Source organism: Nannospalax galili, unplaced genomic scaffold, assembly GCF_000622305.1.
Source record: "Nannospalax galili isolate Female #2095 unplaced genomic scaffold, S.galili_v1.0 scaffold567, whole genome shotgun sequence".
NCBI classification, from domain to species: Eukaryota; Metazoa; Chordata; class Mammalia; order Rodentia; family Spalacidae; genus Nannospalax; species Nannospalax galili.
The window spans coordinates 896,143-914,099 of record NW_008357638.1 but is presented as its reverse complement, the minus strand read 5'-3'; the positions used below and the strand labels follow the sequence as shown (position 1 = coordinate 914,099).

Genomic DNA, 17,957 nt, shown 5'->3' with positions numbered 1-17,957 from the left:
ATATGGAAACTCATCCACCCACAGCTTAGGGACAGTTGCAGAAGAGGAGGCGGAAAGATTGTAAGACCCAGGGCTGGTTCATAAACACAGGAAAGCAGAGGCTTCCAGGCCTTTGGAAGCTTGCACGTGTGCGTCTGTGGCGATGATGGCATCGAGCACAGGACCCATGCCAACTCAATTAAGGGCTCAGAGGGGAGGAGAGAAATGGGTGGCCAGCCCGCTCTAAACTGAGAATTATTGCTACTAGATGAAGGAGAGTATGCCTTATATATGATTTCTGGATGGGCTGACTAGACTCCAGTGGATGAATTTACACTGAAAGACATCTGGGTACAAATGTGTGCTGGATAGTTTTAGTGTCAACTTGACACACCTGGGTTGAGGGAGCCTCAATTGGGGAATTGCCTCTATTGGACTGGCCTGTGGCCATGTCTGAGGGGCATCTTCTTGATGAGTGATGTGGGAGGGCCCAGCCCACTGTGGGTGGTGCCACCCCTGGGCAGGTGGGCCTGTGTTGCATAAGAAAGCAGGCTGAACAGGGGCCAGGGGAGCAAGCCAGTAAGCAGCGTTCCTCCATGGCCTGTGCTCCATCCAGTTCCTGCTTCCAGGTTCCTGCCCTGAGCTCATACCTTGGACTCCCTGATGAACTACAACCTGGGAGACATAAGCTGAATAAACCCTTTCCTCCCCAGGTTGGTAGTGGTCAGAGTGTTTTGTCACAGCAATGAAGAAACAAACTAGGACAAAATGCTTGACTGGATAGGATTTAACATGCATGGTGGAATACAGGAGGTCCGGTGGGGGTATGGGGGCCATGGATGACAGAGGGGGGTCTAAATTTGATTAAGAACTGTTCTATGAAATTATAAAAGCTCAATAAAAATTTTTTTTAAATGCCAGACGTGGTGGCTCATGCCTTTAATCCAGCCATGGGGAGACAGAAGCTGGCAGATCTCTGTGAGATTGAGGCCAGCCTGATCTATATAGTGAGTTCCAGACAGGCTGGGACTTGGGAGACCCTGTCAAAAAAAAAAAGAGTTAAAAAACTTTTCCTTTCCTTATGTATGTTCTGAAGCTTCTATAAAAGTTGAAGATATTTTTTTCTTTCATTCTTTGTGATGCAGGGGACCCTGCAGAGTATTGTACTCAAGTACTGGAAAGCTATAACCTCAGTGCAAAAGTTTGTTTTTTAAACAGAACTATTTTATGTTTCAAAAAGAAAAATGCAAATAAAAAATTATCCATTAGAGATAATCAGTATTGATGACCTTTTCCCAAATCTTTTGTTATATAGCTATATTACTGTCTTTTTAAAAAAAATTAAATTTTTTTTCCCCTTCTCTGGTCTTTTTTTTTTTTTTTTTTTTTTTGTTGTTGTTGTTGTTGGTGGTGTTATTGTTTTTTGAGACAGGGTCTCCCTGTAGCCTCAGCTGGCCTGGAACTCACCACAAAGACCACACTGACCTTGATCTCACAGAGATCTTCCTAAAGGTGTGTGTATACCTGCATGCATACATGCATGCCTGCATGTGTACACAGATGCAGGTGGGCTCATGCCAGGGCTTGTGGGATCTAGTATTGAACTCAGGTCACCATCTTGTGGGATCAGGTATTGACGTCAGGTCACCAGGCTTGAGTGCAAGGGTCTCTACCAGCTGAGCCAGCTCTCCAACCCTGTCATTGACTTAAATCACCACCACAACAATAAATGAAAAAGATGCTGTATATAAAGGCAGGTTAGGGACTGGAGAGATGGTTCAGTGGTTAAGAGCACTGTCTGCTCTTGCAGAGGACCTGGATTCCATTCCCAGCATCCACATGGTGGCTAACAACCATCCTTAACTCCAGTTCCAGAGTATCCAATGCCTTCTTCTGACCTCTGCAGCCATTGCACAACATGGGTGCACTCACATACATGTAGGCAAACACTCATACACATAAAATAAAAAATAAATTAAAAAAATTAAAGGCAGACTCACTGCTGCAGCAGCCTTTGGTGTTCAGGGTGCTGAGAAGACTCTTGATAGCTCCTGATCTGGAAGGGGCAGCAGGCTGCATCAGGAGTGTGTGCTCCACTTTACTCTCTCCATGAGGTTTTTTGGCCATCAGGATCTTCTCCATTTAACCGACATGGGCATGAGAGCAGAGAATGTCCAGGAGGGTTTTGAACCACTGGAAGAAGCCTTCCTTATTTCTATCCACATTCCATTGGCCACAACTTAATCACATGACACCCCCCCCCACCCCGCAAGGAAAAGTGGGAAATGTTGTCTTGCTGTGTGTCCAGGTAGAAAAGGGAACTTTTAAAAAACTTGATCGGCTGTTAACTGGGTTTTTGTTGTGTTATTTTGTTTTTTAAACCAGACTCTCCATTTTGTTGGTTTTGTTTTTTTGTTTGTTTTGTTGAGATACTATCTGTGTGGCCTAGCCTGGAACCTGTGATTATCCTGCCTTAGCCCCTGAGTGTGCACCACCGTGCCTCACTGAACGTACTTTTCTTTGTTCAATCCGGTTTCTTCTCTCTCCACCGTGCTGGAGACCCTACTGTTCCTTGCCAGACTCTCTGCCTAATTGTTCTCCCCCATTCTCCTTTGAAACCCATTCCCAACAATTTCCATAGTAGTTCTTTGAGAAGCTGAAGTCATGTTTGTCATCATCCAGGCCTAAAGCTTTTTAGTGCTTCTTTTAGAATGGTTGGCATAATGTCCACTCTCTTCCAAGGCTGCCTGTCTGGTCTCTGACTCCATCACAGCACACTGCCCTTCAGGGCACTCTCTTCTGTGTCCTGTCCCTGTGTCCCTGGGCTTGCTATCAAGCCCTTCTTGAAGCTCCCCACCTAACCCCAAAATTGCCTCCTAGGCTTCCGCTCAGATGTTTTTTTCTGCAGTGTGGCCTTTCCTGACCATTGGCTGTACATTGTCCACCCCCTCCTTGGTCATTTGCTTTCACTGCCTGTCTCCATAGCACTTACTGCCTTCAGAAGTTGTGTCACTTGTTTGCATTGTGTATTTACATTCGGTCTTTCTGCCTTTTTAGACTGTGGGTTCTGTGAGGCAAGAACTCTGTCTTGTTTACATCTTTGTTCCCAGATACCATATCTGCCACATGCCGGGTACTCAGTTCTTATTGGATGAAAGAATACCACAATACTTTGAGAGCAAGAGAGAGAACATGTTCATCTCTGTGTGTGCATGTGTGGAAACCAGAGATCGATGTCAGGTATCTTCCTGAATCACTCTTCACCTTATTTTTTAAGGCAGAATCTCTTCCTGAACCTGGGACTAGTGGTCTGACTGACCTGAATTGGCTAAGCCAGCGAGCCCTGGGGATCCGTTTTTACCTTTCTGTCACTGTGATTCCAGGCATGCACTGCTTTTGTTCATGTGGATGTAGGGTGCTAGGAATCTTAGCTCAGATCCTTGTGCTCACATGAGCCATCTCTTCAGACACATTATTATTGTTACACATTGTATTTACACATTATTATTGTTAGTATTATAACTCATCATATGTAACTAGCTGTCTAGAGGATCTTGTAGGTTTTTTTTTTCATATGAAAACATGGTTTGTCAATAAACCTTTTACATAATTTTGCTTGTTTTTGTACTTATCTGTGACTTTTAGGGCTGGAGACTTTTAAAATCTTTTGGTATGGGACGGGTGTGGTGGCACACACCTTTGATCCCAGCATCCGGGAGGCAGAGGCCGGGATCTCTGTGAGTTCAAGGCCAGCCTGGTCTATATAGTGAGTTCCAAGACAGCTGGGGCTACACTGAGACCCTGCCTCAAAAAGACCAAAAAAAAAAAAATCTTTTGGTATATGTATGTGTGTGGTGTGTTTGTGTGTGTGTATGTACATGTATATGTGTACCATGGCACACATGTGGAGGTCAGAGGACAACCTTGAGTATCAGTCCTCACCTACCACCTTGTTTGAGACAGAGTCCTTTTGTTGTTACTTGGCACTGCATACCTCAGGCTAGCTGACCTATGGGCTTATGGGGGGTACTCCTGTCTCCACTTCCCATCTTGCTGTGGGATCACAGACATGGGCTTACTTGCCCTTACTTGGGTTGCAAGGATTTGACTCACATCCTCACACTTGATGTCGCATGTGCTTTTGCCCACTGAGCTATCTCCCTGACCCTTATCTGTGCTTTTCTTTTTAAAAAATGTTTATTATTTTTATTTTATGGGTATGAGTGTTTTGCCTGCATGTATTTAAGTGCACCTGTATCATACAATGCCCATGGAGGCCAGCGAGGGTGTCAAAGATCCTGGAACTGGAATTATGAACAATTAGCCACCATGTGGGTGCCAGGAACTGAACCCAGATGCTTTGCAAGAGCAGCTAGTGCTCTTAACCACTGAGCTACCTCTCCAGCCCCAGATTTTCTTCTTTTAAAGAATTGATTTCTAAATGAGATCTTGTTGAATAAAACGGGTGTGTATGAAATTTTAAGGGATTTAGAAAAACTGCCTTTGCCCTTTAGAAAGCCACTGCTGGGTTCTGAGCCCTCCTGTAATACAAACTTTTGTTCAAGAAATGGTCTCTGCAGTGCTGGAAGGTCGGCTGGCTGCAGGGAACAGTTAGCCTTGGCATCTTCTTGTTGTATCTTTTGATTTCAGAACAGGTGCTCACATTTACTAAGAGAAAGAACTGATTTCCCTTAGAAAATTCCAATTATCCCTTTATTTCAGTTTATTTCCCCCCATTTATTCATATAAATATTCCTTGATTTTGCTTGCTTTAGGGTGTAGGCTGCCCATATAGGACTATTTACCCAATGTTTATGTAAGCACAGGGACCCCAGATGGGAGATGGGCTCATCCTTATTCTTCAGACCCAGGTACAGTTTGGTTGAATCGTCTATCACATAATCTGTGCTACATTGGGACTTTTGAAAATTATGGAAACTACCCAGAATTTATGAAAATTCTGAGAGGGAGGTGAGCAGTTTCTTATCAGCATGCTTATCTTCTGTTCTGCAGTGTGTGATTGACAGTCCCTTGCTCTCCATCCTAGATCCCTTTATCTCCTACATCTGTCACAGGCCCAGACAGCCACAGCCACGTCTGAGCTGGGCATAATCAGTACTCACAGCAGCAGAAATCCAGTTCCTCTGCCTCAGGGTTCTTTTGCCCTTCCTGCTGCCAGGAGGTCCTTTAGTAGTACCCGGATTGACCTGCAGATTTGATCCCTCCTTTAACAGTGTCCACCTGTGGTGATGTCCTCAGACACCCACATCCCCCACCCCAACAGGGTTGTATTTGGTGCTGCCTTTAGTATTTGTATTGAGGCTCCCTGTTCTAGTTTGCTTTCTGTTTCTGTGATAAAGCATGACCCAAAGCAATTTAGGGGAGGAAAGGATTTATTTTAGCTTATACTGCCAGGCCACAGTTGAGGGACATCAGGGCAGGAACTCAAGTAGAAACTAAAGCAGAAACCATGAAAATGCTGCTTCCTGGCTCACTCACTGGCTCATGCTCAGGTAGATTTCTTCTATAGCCCAGGACCACCTGCCTAGGTTAGCATTGCCCTTCTACATCAACTGATAATCAGGAGAATGTCCCACAGGTGTGCCTACAGGCCAGTCTAATGGAAGAAATTCTGCAATTGAGTTTCCTCCTTTCAAGGAGACTTTAGGTTGAGTCAAGTAGGCAATAAAAACTAACCACTTCAGCAATCCCATCATCCATTTGTTCTGATTACCCATCCCTCTTGTCAGATCCGAACCCCATTCATTCGGCAACATAGAGAACTCTCAGTTTTTATGCCTTGGGCACTAATGGGTCACACACTCATCTCAGGTATACACACTCTGCAAAGGTGTGCTGTCAAATTCTGATCTATATGAAAAAAATAGTTTCACTGTGACATATCTCAGTAGGAACAGACCATGAGAAGTATCACGTGATGAGTAGCAAAGTACAACTTGGTTCGAAACAGAAAATCCGCCACCTGCAGAACATCATGTGTGAAAGAATTCTTGACCCCCTGGTCTGTGAGTATACAACAGCCAGGTCAAAACAATCCCAGCAGCACTCAGAGCACCAGGGTAGAGCACTAGGTAAACACATGGGGAAACACTGTTGTTAACGCAGCCTGGTGGCCTTGACAGGTCTGGAGTTGCATTGCCTCTCATAGTCATTTCTTTAGGGCTGTTAAATGTGAGCTCGTGCCTATTTATTGTTGTTTGGGATGCCTGGGATTGAACTCTGAGCTCTATGCCCCCAGCCCATAAGAAGAAAGGAGTTGAGAAAGACTACTTTACATGGTCGCATCCCCTACTGGATTCATGTGGGGGTAGCCCTGCATCAGAAAGGGAGAGCAGGAGGGAGGGATGAAGGCATGGATGGATGGATGGATGGATGGGTGGATGGATGGATGGATGGATGGAAGAATCCTAAAGTGAAATTATCTCAGCCACATGTTCCAGTTGCTTTTCTGTATGTGTGATCTGTGGCTAATTATAAAGGTCCAACCTTCATGTTTTTCTTTTCCCCGTCTTTTTCTCCTTTAATATTGCATGATCATGTAGGGTTTTCTTCCTCTCACATAGATCTTGACTATATATACTGGACAGAAGAATTTTTGGTTACTTCTCTCTTGCTGCTCCATGCTTGTGTTCCGAGGGCTCCAACCCTAGTCATTATTTCTTCTTATTCTTCTTGGGTAACTTTCTATAGACTATCGGCTATCAGTACCAATTACCAGTTCTATGCTACTAACTCTGAAGTCACTAACTCAGACCCAGTGTTTCTCCCATTTACCACCTGATTTGTTACCTTTGTATATTGAACACAATCTTGTATTTCAGGTTATATTAACAGTGATACAAACTCAGAAGTGAGACTTATTGTGACCAGGTGTCAGTCACCTCCTTTAAACCATCTCATCTATCTTGAATGTCCTAGCCCTTAGTACTTCTCCCACCCACGCCCCTCGCATGCTGCTGTCACAGAGTCCTATACTGATGGTGTTTGTTAGACCCAAGAGCATGCTGCTGTTTATGTTTAAAGACCAAATTCACTGTCGAGTGCATAGGAGATGCATAAGCAATAGAGGAATGAGTGAAGAAGTGGGTGATAGATTGACTGAATGACCAAATGACCAACAGTTGATTAACTGCTTTGAGAAAGTTGTCATTCAGACTGATGCTTTTGATTACTTTTTATTGAAACTAAGGAGTTGTTTTTGCCTGAATACCATATTTTGAAAAGCACCCTTTGTTATTTTTTGTTTTATGTGTATTAGCATTTTGCCTGCATGTATGTAAGTACACCACATGTGTGAAATGCCTGCAGAGGCCCAAAGAAGGCATCAGTCCCTGGAACTGGAGTTGGATGGTTGTTAGTTGCCATGTGGGTACTGGGGACTGAACCTGTGTCCTCTCCAAGAGCAACCAGTGCTCTCTAGCTCCTAGTACTCTGGCTTTCAAGAAATATTTTATATATAAAACTTCTTTCCATTCTATCCCCAGCCACACTTACAAAATATACTCAAAAGGAGAATTATTTATCCTGATATTGGTACTTGGTTGATGAGAGTTGTTTACCTAGGTGGCGCTATCTGTGTGGTTGTATTCTTGGTACTAGGAAATATTTTCCTCAAGTATCAGGAGTAATCAATGTTAACAACTTACCTAGTGTCTTAGTTTGTTCTTCATTGCTATGACAAAATGCTCTGACCACGACCAACCTGGGGAGGAAAGAGTTTATTTAGCTTACAACTCCCAGGTCACAGTTCATCAGGGAGCCCAAGGTAGGAACTCAGGGCAGGAACCTGGAAGCAGGAACTGGATGGAGCACAAGCCATGGAGGAACGCTGCTTACTGGCTTACTCCCCCTGGCCCCTGCTCAGCCTGCTTTCTTATGCAACACAGGCCCACCTGCCCAGGGGTGGCACCACCCACAGTGGGCTGGGCCCTCCCACATCACTCATCAAGAAGATACCCCTCAGACATGGCCACAGGCCAGTCCAATAGAGGCAATTCCCCAATTGAGGCTCCGTCAACCCAGGTGTGTCAAGTTGACACTAAAGCTATCCAGCACACCTAGAGTTAAACTTAGACTTCATTAACCAGGATACTTCAATTTGGGAATCTTAACATCTCGTTTCTTGGTGTATGTGTGTGCATGCAGAGGCCAGAGGTTAACTTATGTGTTGTTTCTCAGGACACCATCCACCGTGATTTTTGTTTGTTTTGTTTTTTTGAGACAGCATCTTTCACTAGCCTGGAACTTATCAAATCAGTTAGGGCAACAAGACAGCTGCAGGGATACATTCCTACTTCTGCCTCCTGAGTGCTGGGTTTGTAGGCAGGGGCCACGGTGCCTGACTAGAGCATTAGTGCTGTAGAGCTGCAGTTACTTTTTGAGCTTGACTATGAGCAAGAGTTGCCTGAGCAGGAACTGAAGTATATCCTGGTGCTGGGCTGAGTGGAAATCATTGATTTGAACCTTGGGGGTGAGCGAACTATCCATTGAGGATCAGTTTATAACCTTGTTTTTTGTTTTTTTTTTTTAACTCCTTAACAGGGAGAATCCCGTATTCTCAGAGTAAAAGTTGTTTCTGGAATTGATCTTGCCAAAAAGGACATCTTTGGGGCCAGGTATGTTTGCTTTGGTTTTCTTTGGGCTTCTGGAGAACTTAATAACCTTCCTGTGTGGGGGGGGAGTGTGTGTTCTGGGGCTTGCACATAGGGCTTTGTGCAAGCACATAACTGACATGTCCTCAGCCCTCTTTTTACTTTTTATTTTGAGACAGGGGCTCTCTAAATTGCCTGGACAGGTCTTGAAATTGTGATCTTCCTGCCATAGCCTCCTTACTGCTAAGATTATAGGCCTGACTCAGAAGGCCTGGTTAGTCCTTTCAAACTTAGGTGTGGATCTGGACAACCTGAGGCACTTTTGCAGAGCCGCTGCAGAGGTTGGTTGGTGCCTGATGACCATGACACAGCTGGCCATGGGTGTTATTTGCATGGGTATCTAACTGCATCACCACGGTAGTTAATCAGCTCCCCTTCATGTGGGATCACTGCATGAATAAATTTGATTCTGGTGTGGTTTTCTGTTCCCCTAGTTTGGGAATATGGCTGTGTTTAATACAGCAGGCCCTACATATCTGCTGGTTCCAGATCTATGAATTCAGTCAATCTTGAGTCAGAGAAACTTGGGCAAAAAAGTGATGTTGGTATTGAACATGTACATAGTTTGTTTTGTTTTCCTTCTTTTCTTTATTTCCCAGACAATATGGTACAACAATGGCTTATACAATATTTGGGTTAGGTTAGGTATCATAGGAAATACTGAAGTGATTTATGGTTATATGCAAGAACCACACCATATCATTCTATTTAAGAGACATGAGCATCTGAGCTTTGGGCATCTGTGGGAGGTCTGGACCAGTTCTCCACAGATACTGAGGGGTGGCCTTCTGGGTTTTGTTTTGTGCTTTGAATTTTGAATTCCTAACGGGGGCAGGGGGGCATAAAAGTGTACTTTGTCCCTAGAACTGGGTTTCCTTGATGTGTGTGGTCTGAATGCAGGGATGTGGTGACACCAATGATGCTGGTGATTGCTGTCACATTTCAAAGCACTTGCCAGGCAGCAGCTGAGCTTTTTGGGTGCTTGACTTGATATTATTCCTAGACCTTTAAACCACTGTTTGGCTCCATTGGCACTCTCTGGAGTGTGACATTGCATTATTGGACCAGGGTCAGGGTGAGGATAGAACAACTTAGGGGAAGGACTTGTTCCAGGCTTTGAAGAACAGAGCTCTTGAGTTTTTGACCAAGGAGAGAGCTAGGGATGTCCAAATCTTAATGACTGATAGTTCATGCAAATCCAGGAAGGTCCAACCACTCTCTGAGGTCACACAAGTCAGCAGTGTTGGAAGAGTGTTGGAAGACTAGACAGCCTACTGTCCCATTCCCAGGGCTGACGTGACTGCTGAGGATTCATCACATCTGGTTCCTGACTGCTTCCTGTTGATCTCCTGTGCTGTGGTCCTAGGACCCCTCTTATGGTAGTACTTCTGCCTGACTCAGGAGATCCTGAAACAAGGTCTCTTTCCATGTAACTAGCTGTCTTCTCCACATACCCCAGCGAATCCCTGAGCTGCCAGTGGGTGTCACATTCCTGTCGTCTGACCTCCCACACATTAAGTATCACTGAATTCTGCCTATTAAAGATAGTGTAAGTTTCTAGAATGACACCTAGAGAAAATACCAAAAAACAAAACCTGAAACAAATACTGGTGAACTCTTTTAAGAAGTTCCTATACTTGTGTGTGTCTCAAACAACTAATGAAAAGCTAGCTTTCTGAGTGTGTCAGCTGCCAGTGGGTGTCACATTCCTGTCGTCTGACCTCCCACACATTAAGTGTCACTGAATTCTGCCTATTAAAGATAGTGTAAGTTTCTAGGATGACACCTAGAGAAAATACCAAAAAACCAAACCTGAAACAAATACTGGTGAACTCTTTTAAGAAGTTCCTATTCTTGTGTGTGTCTCAAACAACTAATGAAAAGCTAGCTTTCTTAGTGTGTCCCAGAGACCATGAGTGTCTGAGTGTCTAAATGTCTTCTCCAGGTACTGATAGCAGTCCATCCCTACCCACCTGAAATGACCCCATTTCCTGGAATTCTGAAATTCCATTCTTGTCAAAACCCAACCTCATATCCTGCTTTTTCCACAAACTTCAAAAATTCAGCTCACATGTCTTTCCTTAAAAATTATTATTATTATTATTAATGTGTGTGTGTGTGTGTACATGTCATGGTGTTCATGTGGTAGCCGGAGGACAACTTTGTGGTGTTGGTTCTCTCTACCTTTTACATGGGTTCCGGGGATCAAACTGAGGCCATTAGGCTTATCTGCCAGGAGTTTTACTCTGAGCCATTCATTTCACCGGCCCATCTTTCCTTTCTTAATCCCTCTTAGCTGCCATAACAGACAAAATATCCTTTTGGCATTTGCTGCTGTATTATTTGGAGGTTCTCTAGTACTTCTTCACTTGTTTCTATCACTAAATTAGAAATTACAGGACAGAGGCCTCTTTCATCTTGTGTCTTTCTCCGTGACTTAACAGATAGAGCACCAAGACCCCAAACAACAACTACAGCAACAACAACAAAATAATACAGCATCTAGTAGGTTGTGTTCTTAAGCCAAAACACCTGTTGTTTTTATTCTTTACCAGTAAATCTCTAGATTAGAAAGAAGCTGGATTTGGAAAATGGCTAACGTCTCTTAAAGTTGATTGAGTTTTTGTTTTATTTTAGCCAAACTTCTTCCTAAAAAATGAAATTGATTGTGATTCTGTTTCTCAGCCTGTTAAAACCTGCTGTTAAAACTGTAATGAAATCAGGCTCAGAGTCTTAGAACCAAGTAAATTTCAGCCCTAAATTTTTACTACTTGTATGAAAATAGGAACATTTCTTTAGGGACAAGGGTACAAAGGAAAATGTGAATTAGAAGGACAAAAAAAAAAAAAGAAAGAAAGAAAGAAAGTGTAGCCTAATGGAGCAGTTCTGAGAAATGAATGCTTCTTCATTTCCTTAGGGCAATAAATAGGAATATGCCCACCCCCCAGGTACCAGCTGGCTCTTGCTACTACAGTTCTTTAAGGACCCGTTTGCCAAATCTGAAGGATATGCCAGGTTGGCATCTCACTGTCGGCCCTTACGCCTGCTGTCAGCAGCAGTGGGCCCTGGACTGCAGAATCAGTGCCACACTGGCACCTGCAGCAGCCACAGGAATTTTTTTCAGAGATCTTTACTCAGAAGAAGCTGGGATTCTGGATTGTAGTGCAGAAAAGAATTCAGATGGAGTAGGTGTTTAATTACTTTTTTTCTTAACTTATTTATTTACTGTTTGTGCATGTACCACTTGTGCCATGTCTGCCATAGCAGGCTTGTGGCAGTCAAAGGACAATTTGGTCAGAGTTTGTTCTCTCCTCCATCGTGTGGGTCTCAGGGATTGAACTCAGATCATCAGCTTTGGTGGCAGCCGCCTTTACCCTCTGAGCCATCTCACCAGCCCTGGAATTGGAGTTTATTAAGAAGATAGTTTAACAAACATTTCAACAGGGGGGTATATGTAGTACATGCCCAGCATGAGACTGGGGTCCTTGAAGTTACATTATTCAAAGAGTTTCTAAAGAATTTCTCCCCTCCTCTCCCTCCTCCTGTTTCTGCTTCTTGGTAAATGAGATCATAGAGTGGTTCCTGAGGTGCCTTAGATAGGATTACAACCTGATAAGGTAAAACCATGGGTCACAAGTGATGCACATGGGGGTAAAGGTATGTCTCTTACTGTAAATGGGGTTTCTTTGTGAGAGCTCCAACAAATTGCTGAGAAAGGAGAAAAGCCATTCTTGGTCATCTATGCTAAGGCCTTAAGCATGGCTTACTGCTATTTTCCCATCCTTCTTTGAAGTATCAATATAAAAGGAACATTGTCTCTATGTAGGGAACCACCACAGAAAATGCTGTTGTTAATTGTGCTGAAATTCTTGACTGGCTAGAGTCTTCATCTTCCTCTTACTTCCAAAGTCCCTTCAATTTTCCCTCATTTGTTTGTTTGGTTGCATTTGTTGTTGTTTGGTTGTTTTTTATATCTTGTCTCATTGCTTTTTATTTTCCTGACAACCTACATTCTCTCTCCGTGTGACCTTAGGCACATCCTTCCAAACCACCAGTGTCATAGCATGTTTGTATGATGTCATTAGCCCATAGTAACTAGTCAGCAAGCTCTGAGATGTTATAAGGTGGTGATCACAAGCCTAAGTATGGGAGGCTTTTTGTCCTGTTCCCTGCCATCCATTGTGTTCTTCAGAGCCTTGGGCAAGCAAGTATCCAACCACCTTCCCAGGCTGTCCCGAGTATTCCTTTCCCTGTGCCTCACTGAATACCTTTGTGTCTCTCGTAGAAAGAAGGCTGTGTAGGAGTTGGAATCCTTTCTGTGCAACAGGAATGAGTTCATGAGGTAGAAATCTCGAAGGCATAGATGTTTTCTAAGACAGAGATCTGTGTCCTCGAGGCTCTAACATCTTTTTCTCCAAGGGAGTAGCCTGGGCCCCTTGGCCTGAGGTAGGAAGGGGTAACTCTCTCTCTCTCTCTCTCTCTCTCTCTCTCTCTCTCTGTGTGTGTGTGTGTGTGTGTGTGTGTGTGTGTGTGTGTGTTGGGGGTGCAGAATGTGATGCTTGGCCTGCGTGGTGACCTGGGGTATGTGGAGGAATGTTGTAACTCCTTTCTCTTTGCCTTTCTGAAGTGGTGATGAAGGCTGTGTGAAGCACTGTGTAAGGCCTGCAGTTGGTGAAGCCCCCATGGTTTGGACTCCCTCAGCTCGAGTTGTTCAGTGCTCCCTTGAAAGGCCCGTTCTGAAGTGCCCTTCTCCTTTTCTGCTCTCTTGGCCACAATTCAACACTGAATGCAAGATCATTTTCCATCTTCCCTCCAGCCAAGGCTAAGTCTATTAAAAGACTCTTTGTTCAAAGCACATTGGCTGTTTGAGCTGTGGCCCCACCTGAGCATTAGAGCAAATGGCCCACATGGAGAGTGGCAACCTTAGAGGTGGGGGTTTCCCTGCCAGCCATAGGAGGTTGTAAAAGGACAGTCACATAATCCTTCATCTAAACTGGGACACTTCTGCCTGGAATCAGCACTACATGGAATGGGATGTCAGGACATAGGATGTAAATTGAGACTTTGGTCACCTAAGGTCACAGGCATCTAGCCTTTAGTTTCTGCACAATGAAAAAGAAATGCTATGTGATTTTCTTTTCTTTTCAAAATGCATTGTGTTTGTTTGAGACAGGGTCTTGCTATCTTCAATTGACCCCAGGCTAGCCTTAAAGTCCTAATTGTCCTGCTTCTGTGTCCCACATATCTACTACCATACCCTGGCTCCAAAACAGTTTTGAAAACAGACCTGGACAAAAGATGATGTAAGCCTTTAGAAAATCAGAGGGACATGTAAGATGCCAGTAAAGGCGAAGCTCTGTTCTAAGCAGGCACCTGCAAGCCTGGCTTTTTCTCAGCCTTTGTTCCAGCTGTCTGCCCCAGGGTTGCAACCCCATCTTGGCCTCACTGGTGTCTTTATGAGAATGCACACATGCGTGGCATTCCTTAGTGAAGTTCTCTCTGGTTTTTGAGACAGAATCTCTCACTGGCCTGGAGCTCACTGAGTGGAACAGTCTGGTTCACCAGTGAGCCTCAGGGAACCTGTATCTACCCCCCCCCCAGCACTGGGATTACAAACGTGTGTCACCATGCCCAGTTTCTTTTACCTGAGTTCTGGGGATTGAACTCAGGTCTTCAAATGTGCATGGCAAGCATTTTACTGTCTGAGCTTTTCCCCAACCCCTTTGGCTGGCACCTTTGATGACTTGGCTTCCAGCACTCAGCTAGCTGGTCTTTTCATCTGTCCCAAATCTCCAGCAGGTCCCTTCCTGTCTTCCCTGTGCCTAAATTTTGAGCAACTCAAGACACAGTGCAAACGGTGGACTTGATTTGATTTATACTTAGAGTTTTCTTTCTGCTGAACTTCTGAGGGCTAGATTCCAGAAGTTTCTGTTTGGATACCTGAGTCCAAGCTATGCTGGGAATGGAGGGTCAAGGTCCTGTAGCAACCTCCTAGCATTAAGGATCAGCAAAGAGCCAAAACACAAGTGACAGATGAAGGAGCACACAGATGTTGTGGGTCTCTACTTAGCCATCATCCCACAAAAATGGAGGTGATAGACCAGGCATCAAACAGGAACCAAGGCAGAAGCAGCATTAGGAACCTGATCATCACTAGGCCGCTCACCTTACCCAGGAGTCTTTGTGGACATTTTCTGGTGGGGCAGGGACAGGTCCTGCTGCTTCACCACAGTGAATTGTGCTGAAGCAGTATGTGGGCATGAGGTAGGAGAGTAGTGAGTCATAGAATCTCATGCTTATTACACATACAGCACATGAGGACATTAGCCCCACACAGGCAACAGGCTAGTGGTCACACAAGTCTGCTAGTGTTTTCGTGCTAGTAATCAGAGGTCTTTACTTGGGAGCTTCGGGGGGAGGGGTTGTCTACACCTCTGGTACCCTGAGCCCAAGAACAACAGTTACAGCTAGACTTGGACCTCAGTTTGAGCTTTGGCCTATAGCCAGCAGAGTCGAGGACTCTGGGTGCTGTGGGCATGAGCACCTTACACAGCATGTGGTGGTGATGTTGACCAGTTGTTCCATCTTGTAGATGACTTATTGGGCTTACGAGGGTCTTGGCTTAGTATGAGCATTTGTGAGCTGGGCGACATTGGCCTGCAACTTCTTCAAACTCTTGTTGGGATTAGCTAAAGGTACAGTCTGTGAAGAATTTGAGGTCTACCTTGGAGATTAATATCCATGATGGGAGTTTGCTTATGTGTGGTATGCCTCTTGGCATTGGCTATACACACACTTGAGCCATAGCTGTCTGGGACTGGAAGAAGAGCCCTGGCATTGTTTGAATCATTCATACAGGAGTCCACTTGATTCCCTTAGCAGTTCTATGCAGTAGGCACTGTGGGTTTTCCCACTTCAAAGATGAGGAAATGGAGGCAAGCAAGATTCAGTAAGTCATGATGTTCAGAGTCACCACCAAGTTGTGAGCTGTGAGTTGGGCCAGTACCTTGAGCCCTCAACAAAAATTATTTACAAAGTCATTGGGCCCAAGAATAACTGCCTCCATTTGGTAGGTGAGGAGGCTTGAGATTGTTATCAGCCCAAAGGCTAGCAGAGGACTGGTTAAGTCCAGATTCATGTGACTTCTGATCATGCTCTTTCTGGTGATGGACTGGCGGACTGGTGCTGCTCTTGGAGAGGAGTGTGTGTGTTCACATACTGGATGGGTCATTAAGAATTCTTTCACAACTGAGTTGTTTGATTTGGTACTTTGTTATCAGGTTTTAACAATTGTCTGTTGTAATTGATGGTGACTGACAGATGCTTTTTGAGTTGGGAATAAATATCTTCAACTGTTAGGTTTAGAATAGATGTGCTTTGCTAGTAAGATCTGTGAGTTTTCCTTTTAAGTTTAAGATACCCTTGCAGGTTTTGAACTGTGTTCTTTTTCGGGTAAATTTGTATCTCTAGACATTTCACCTTTTGTCGTAGGTATAAGCAGGAAATGAAGAAGGTCACTTTAATGAAAGTTTTACAGTTTTACCAACTGTTTTCCCTGGGAATCTTCTTCATTTGAATTTTCAGAAAATGAATTTGAGACTCAACAACTGCTCCTTAAAAATGATCACTAGAGCAAACCAGCTCTAGAATTTCATGATTTTTTTTTTTTTTTTTTTTTTTTTTTTCTAACAGAAGACTGGAAGACATCATTTCACAGGTCATTGTGTATGGTGAGACCCTAGAATGAAGTTGGACATGACGGAGTTACTACATTTGTTCTTTTGGCAGCTGCTAGTTTGAAAACAAAACAAGTGGGCTGAAGGGCTTTGGAAGTATAACATATAGAACAACAACAACAAAAATCTTTGTTCCTAGTGATTAAGAATCATGCAGCTTTAATGCCATGTAATAATGGCCTGTAGCCCTGTGCCCCTGCTTTGGTCTCCTTTATCGAGATCTAAGTTAATATTTTCCTGTGTTTGCTTCATCAGTTTCCCCCCAAGAGTATTTAAAAGTGAATTACAGCCATTATGATGTTTAGCTCCTAAATATTGTAGCCCACATCTCTAAAAATCAAGAAGTAATATCTATATAACCACAGAACTATCTTCACAAAATTAAAAGTAATTGCCTAATGGACACTATTATCTTGTCCATTATCTGAACAGCCCAACTGTCTCTAAAATGCCTCTTATAGCTTGGCTGTTAAAATTCGACTGAGAAGTGTGTTGTTCTAGTTTGCTTTCTGTTGATGTGATGAACACCATGACCAAAAGCAACATGCAGGAGGAAAGGGTTTATTTGACTTATATAACTTGACTTATATAAGTTTATTTGACTCAATCACAATCCATCACTGAGGGAAGTCAGAGCAGGACTGCAAGCAGGAACCCAGACACAGGAACTGAAGCATAGACCATGGAGAAACTGGCTTACTGGCCTGCTCCATGCGTCTGCTCAGCTAACTGTACAATTCAGAACCACCTACCAGGGGTGGCGTCACCCACAGTGGGTTAGGATCTTCTCCATCAATTACCACTCAAGAAAATTCCCTTATAGACATGGCCACGGGCCATTCTGATGGATGAAATTCCTCAGTTGAAGTTCCCTCTTCCCAGGTGTGTTGACAATCAAGGTTAGCCATCACTCAGCCATTGAATCTAATTAGCAGTTTATTGGACTCTAAGCTAGACTGGTTTCTCTCCTTTCCCTGCTTTGACTTGTAGATAGGCTGTTTATATAGCACATCTAATGGGTTCTTGGTTGTATCCTCAATGAATTAACGTTCTTTCTCCCCTGTTTCGTGCATATTAGAAGTTGGATTTAAAGGCTTAACAAATTCAGTTTAAACACTGGGGACAGGGTTGGTGATATGTCATATCTGATTATGATGTTACCAGTGTGCTAAGGCTGATTCTTGGGTTTCTGTGGGGGCACTTTGATCCTCTAATGTCAAATATGTTTCCTCTCAAATGGCCAGCAACTAATTGGTGAGTTGATGTGTTGGCATTATATAATATGTATGTAGACTGAAAAATAGTAATTTTTTTTTGTCCCAAGGGATTAGATATTCATTTTTTCTTTACCTTTAAAAAAATGTCACATAAAATAAATTCTTTCTTTGACTCAGGTTGCAAGTACCTTGAAGTCCTCTTGCCCAACTGCAAACACTTCTAGGATGGCATTCAGGCACGAGTGTGGGGGCTCTTGGTCCCTATGGATGAGACTGAATCTGCAGGTGTGCTTATGTGTACTGTGGAGCACTAGCACACACACACACACACACACACACACACACACAGAGAG

At 43.8% G+C, this 17,957-nt stretch overlaps 1 protein-coding gene across 4 annotated transcripts in view; it reads left to right on the top strand.

The window, feature by feature from the left end:
* The window catches only part of Nedd4l (NEDD4 like E3 ubiquitin protein ligase), a 364,487-nt gene that overhangs the window by 114,524 nt on the left and 232,006 nt on the right, over window positions 1–17,957 (top strand). For all 4 annotated transcript variants that reach the window (XM_008855365.3, XM_008855364.3, XM_029557321.1 and 1 more), the window contains exon 2: window positions 8,542–8,615. In XM_008855365.3, coding sequence (XP_008853587.1) covers window positions 8,542–8,615 — 74 coding nt within the window. The remainder of the gene's footprint in view (window positions 1–8,541; window positions 8,616–17,957) is intronic.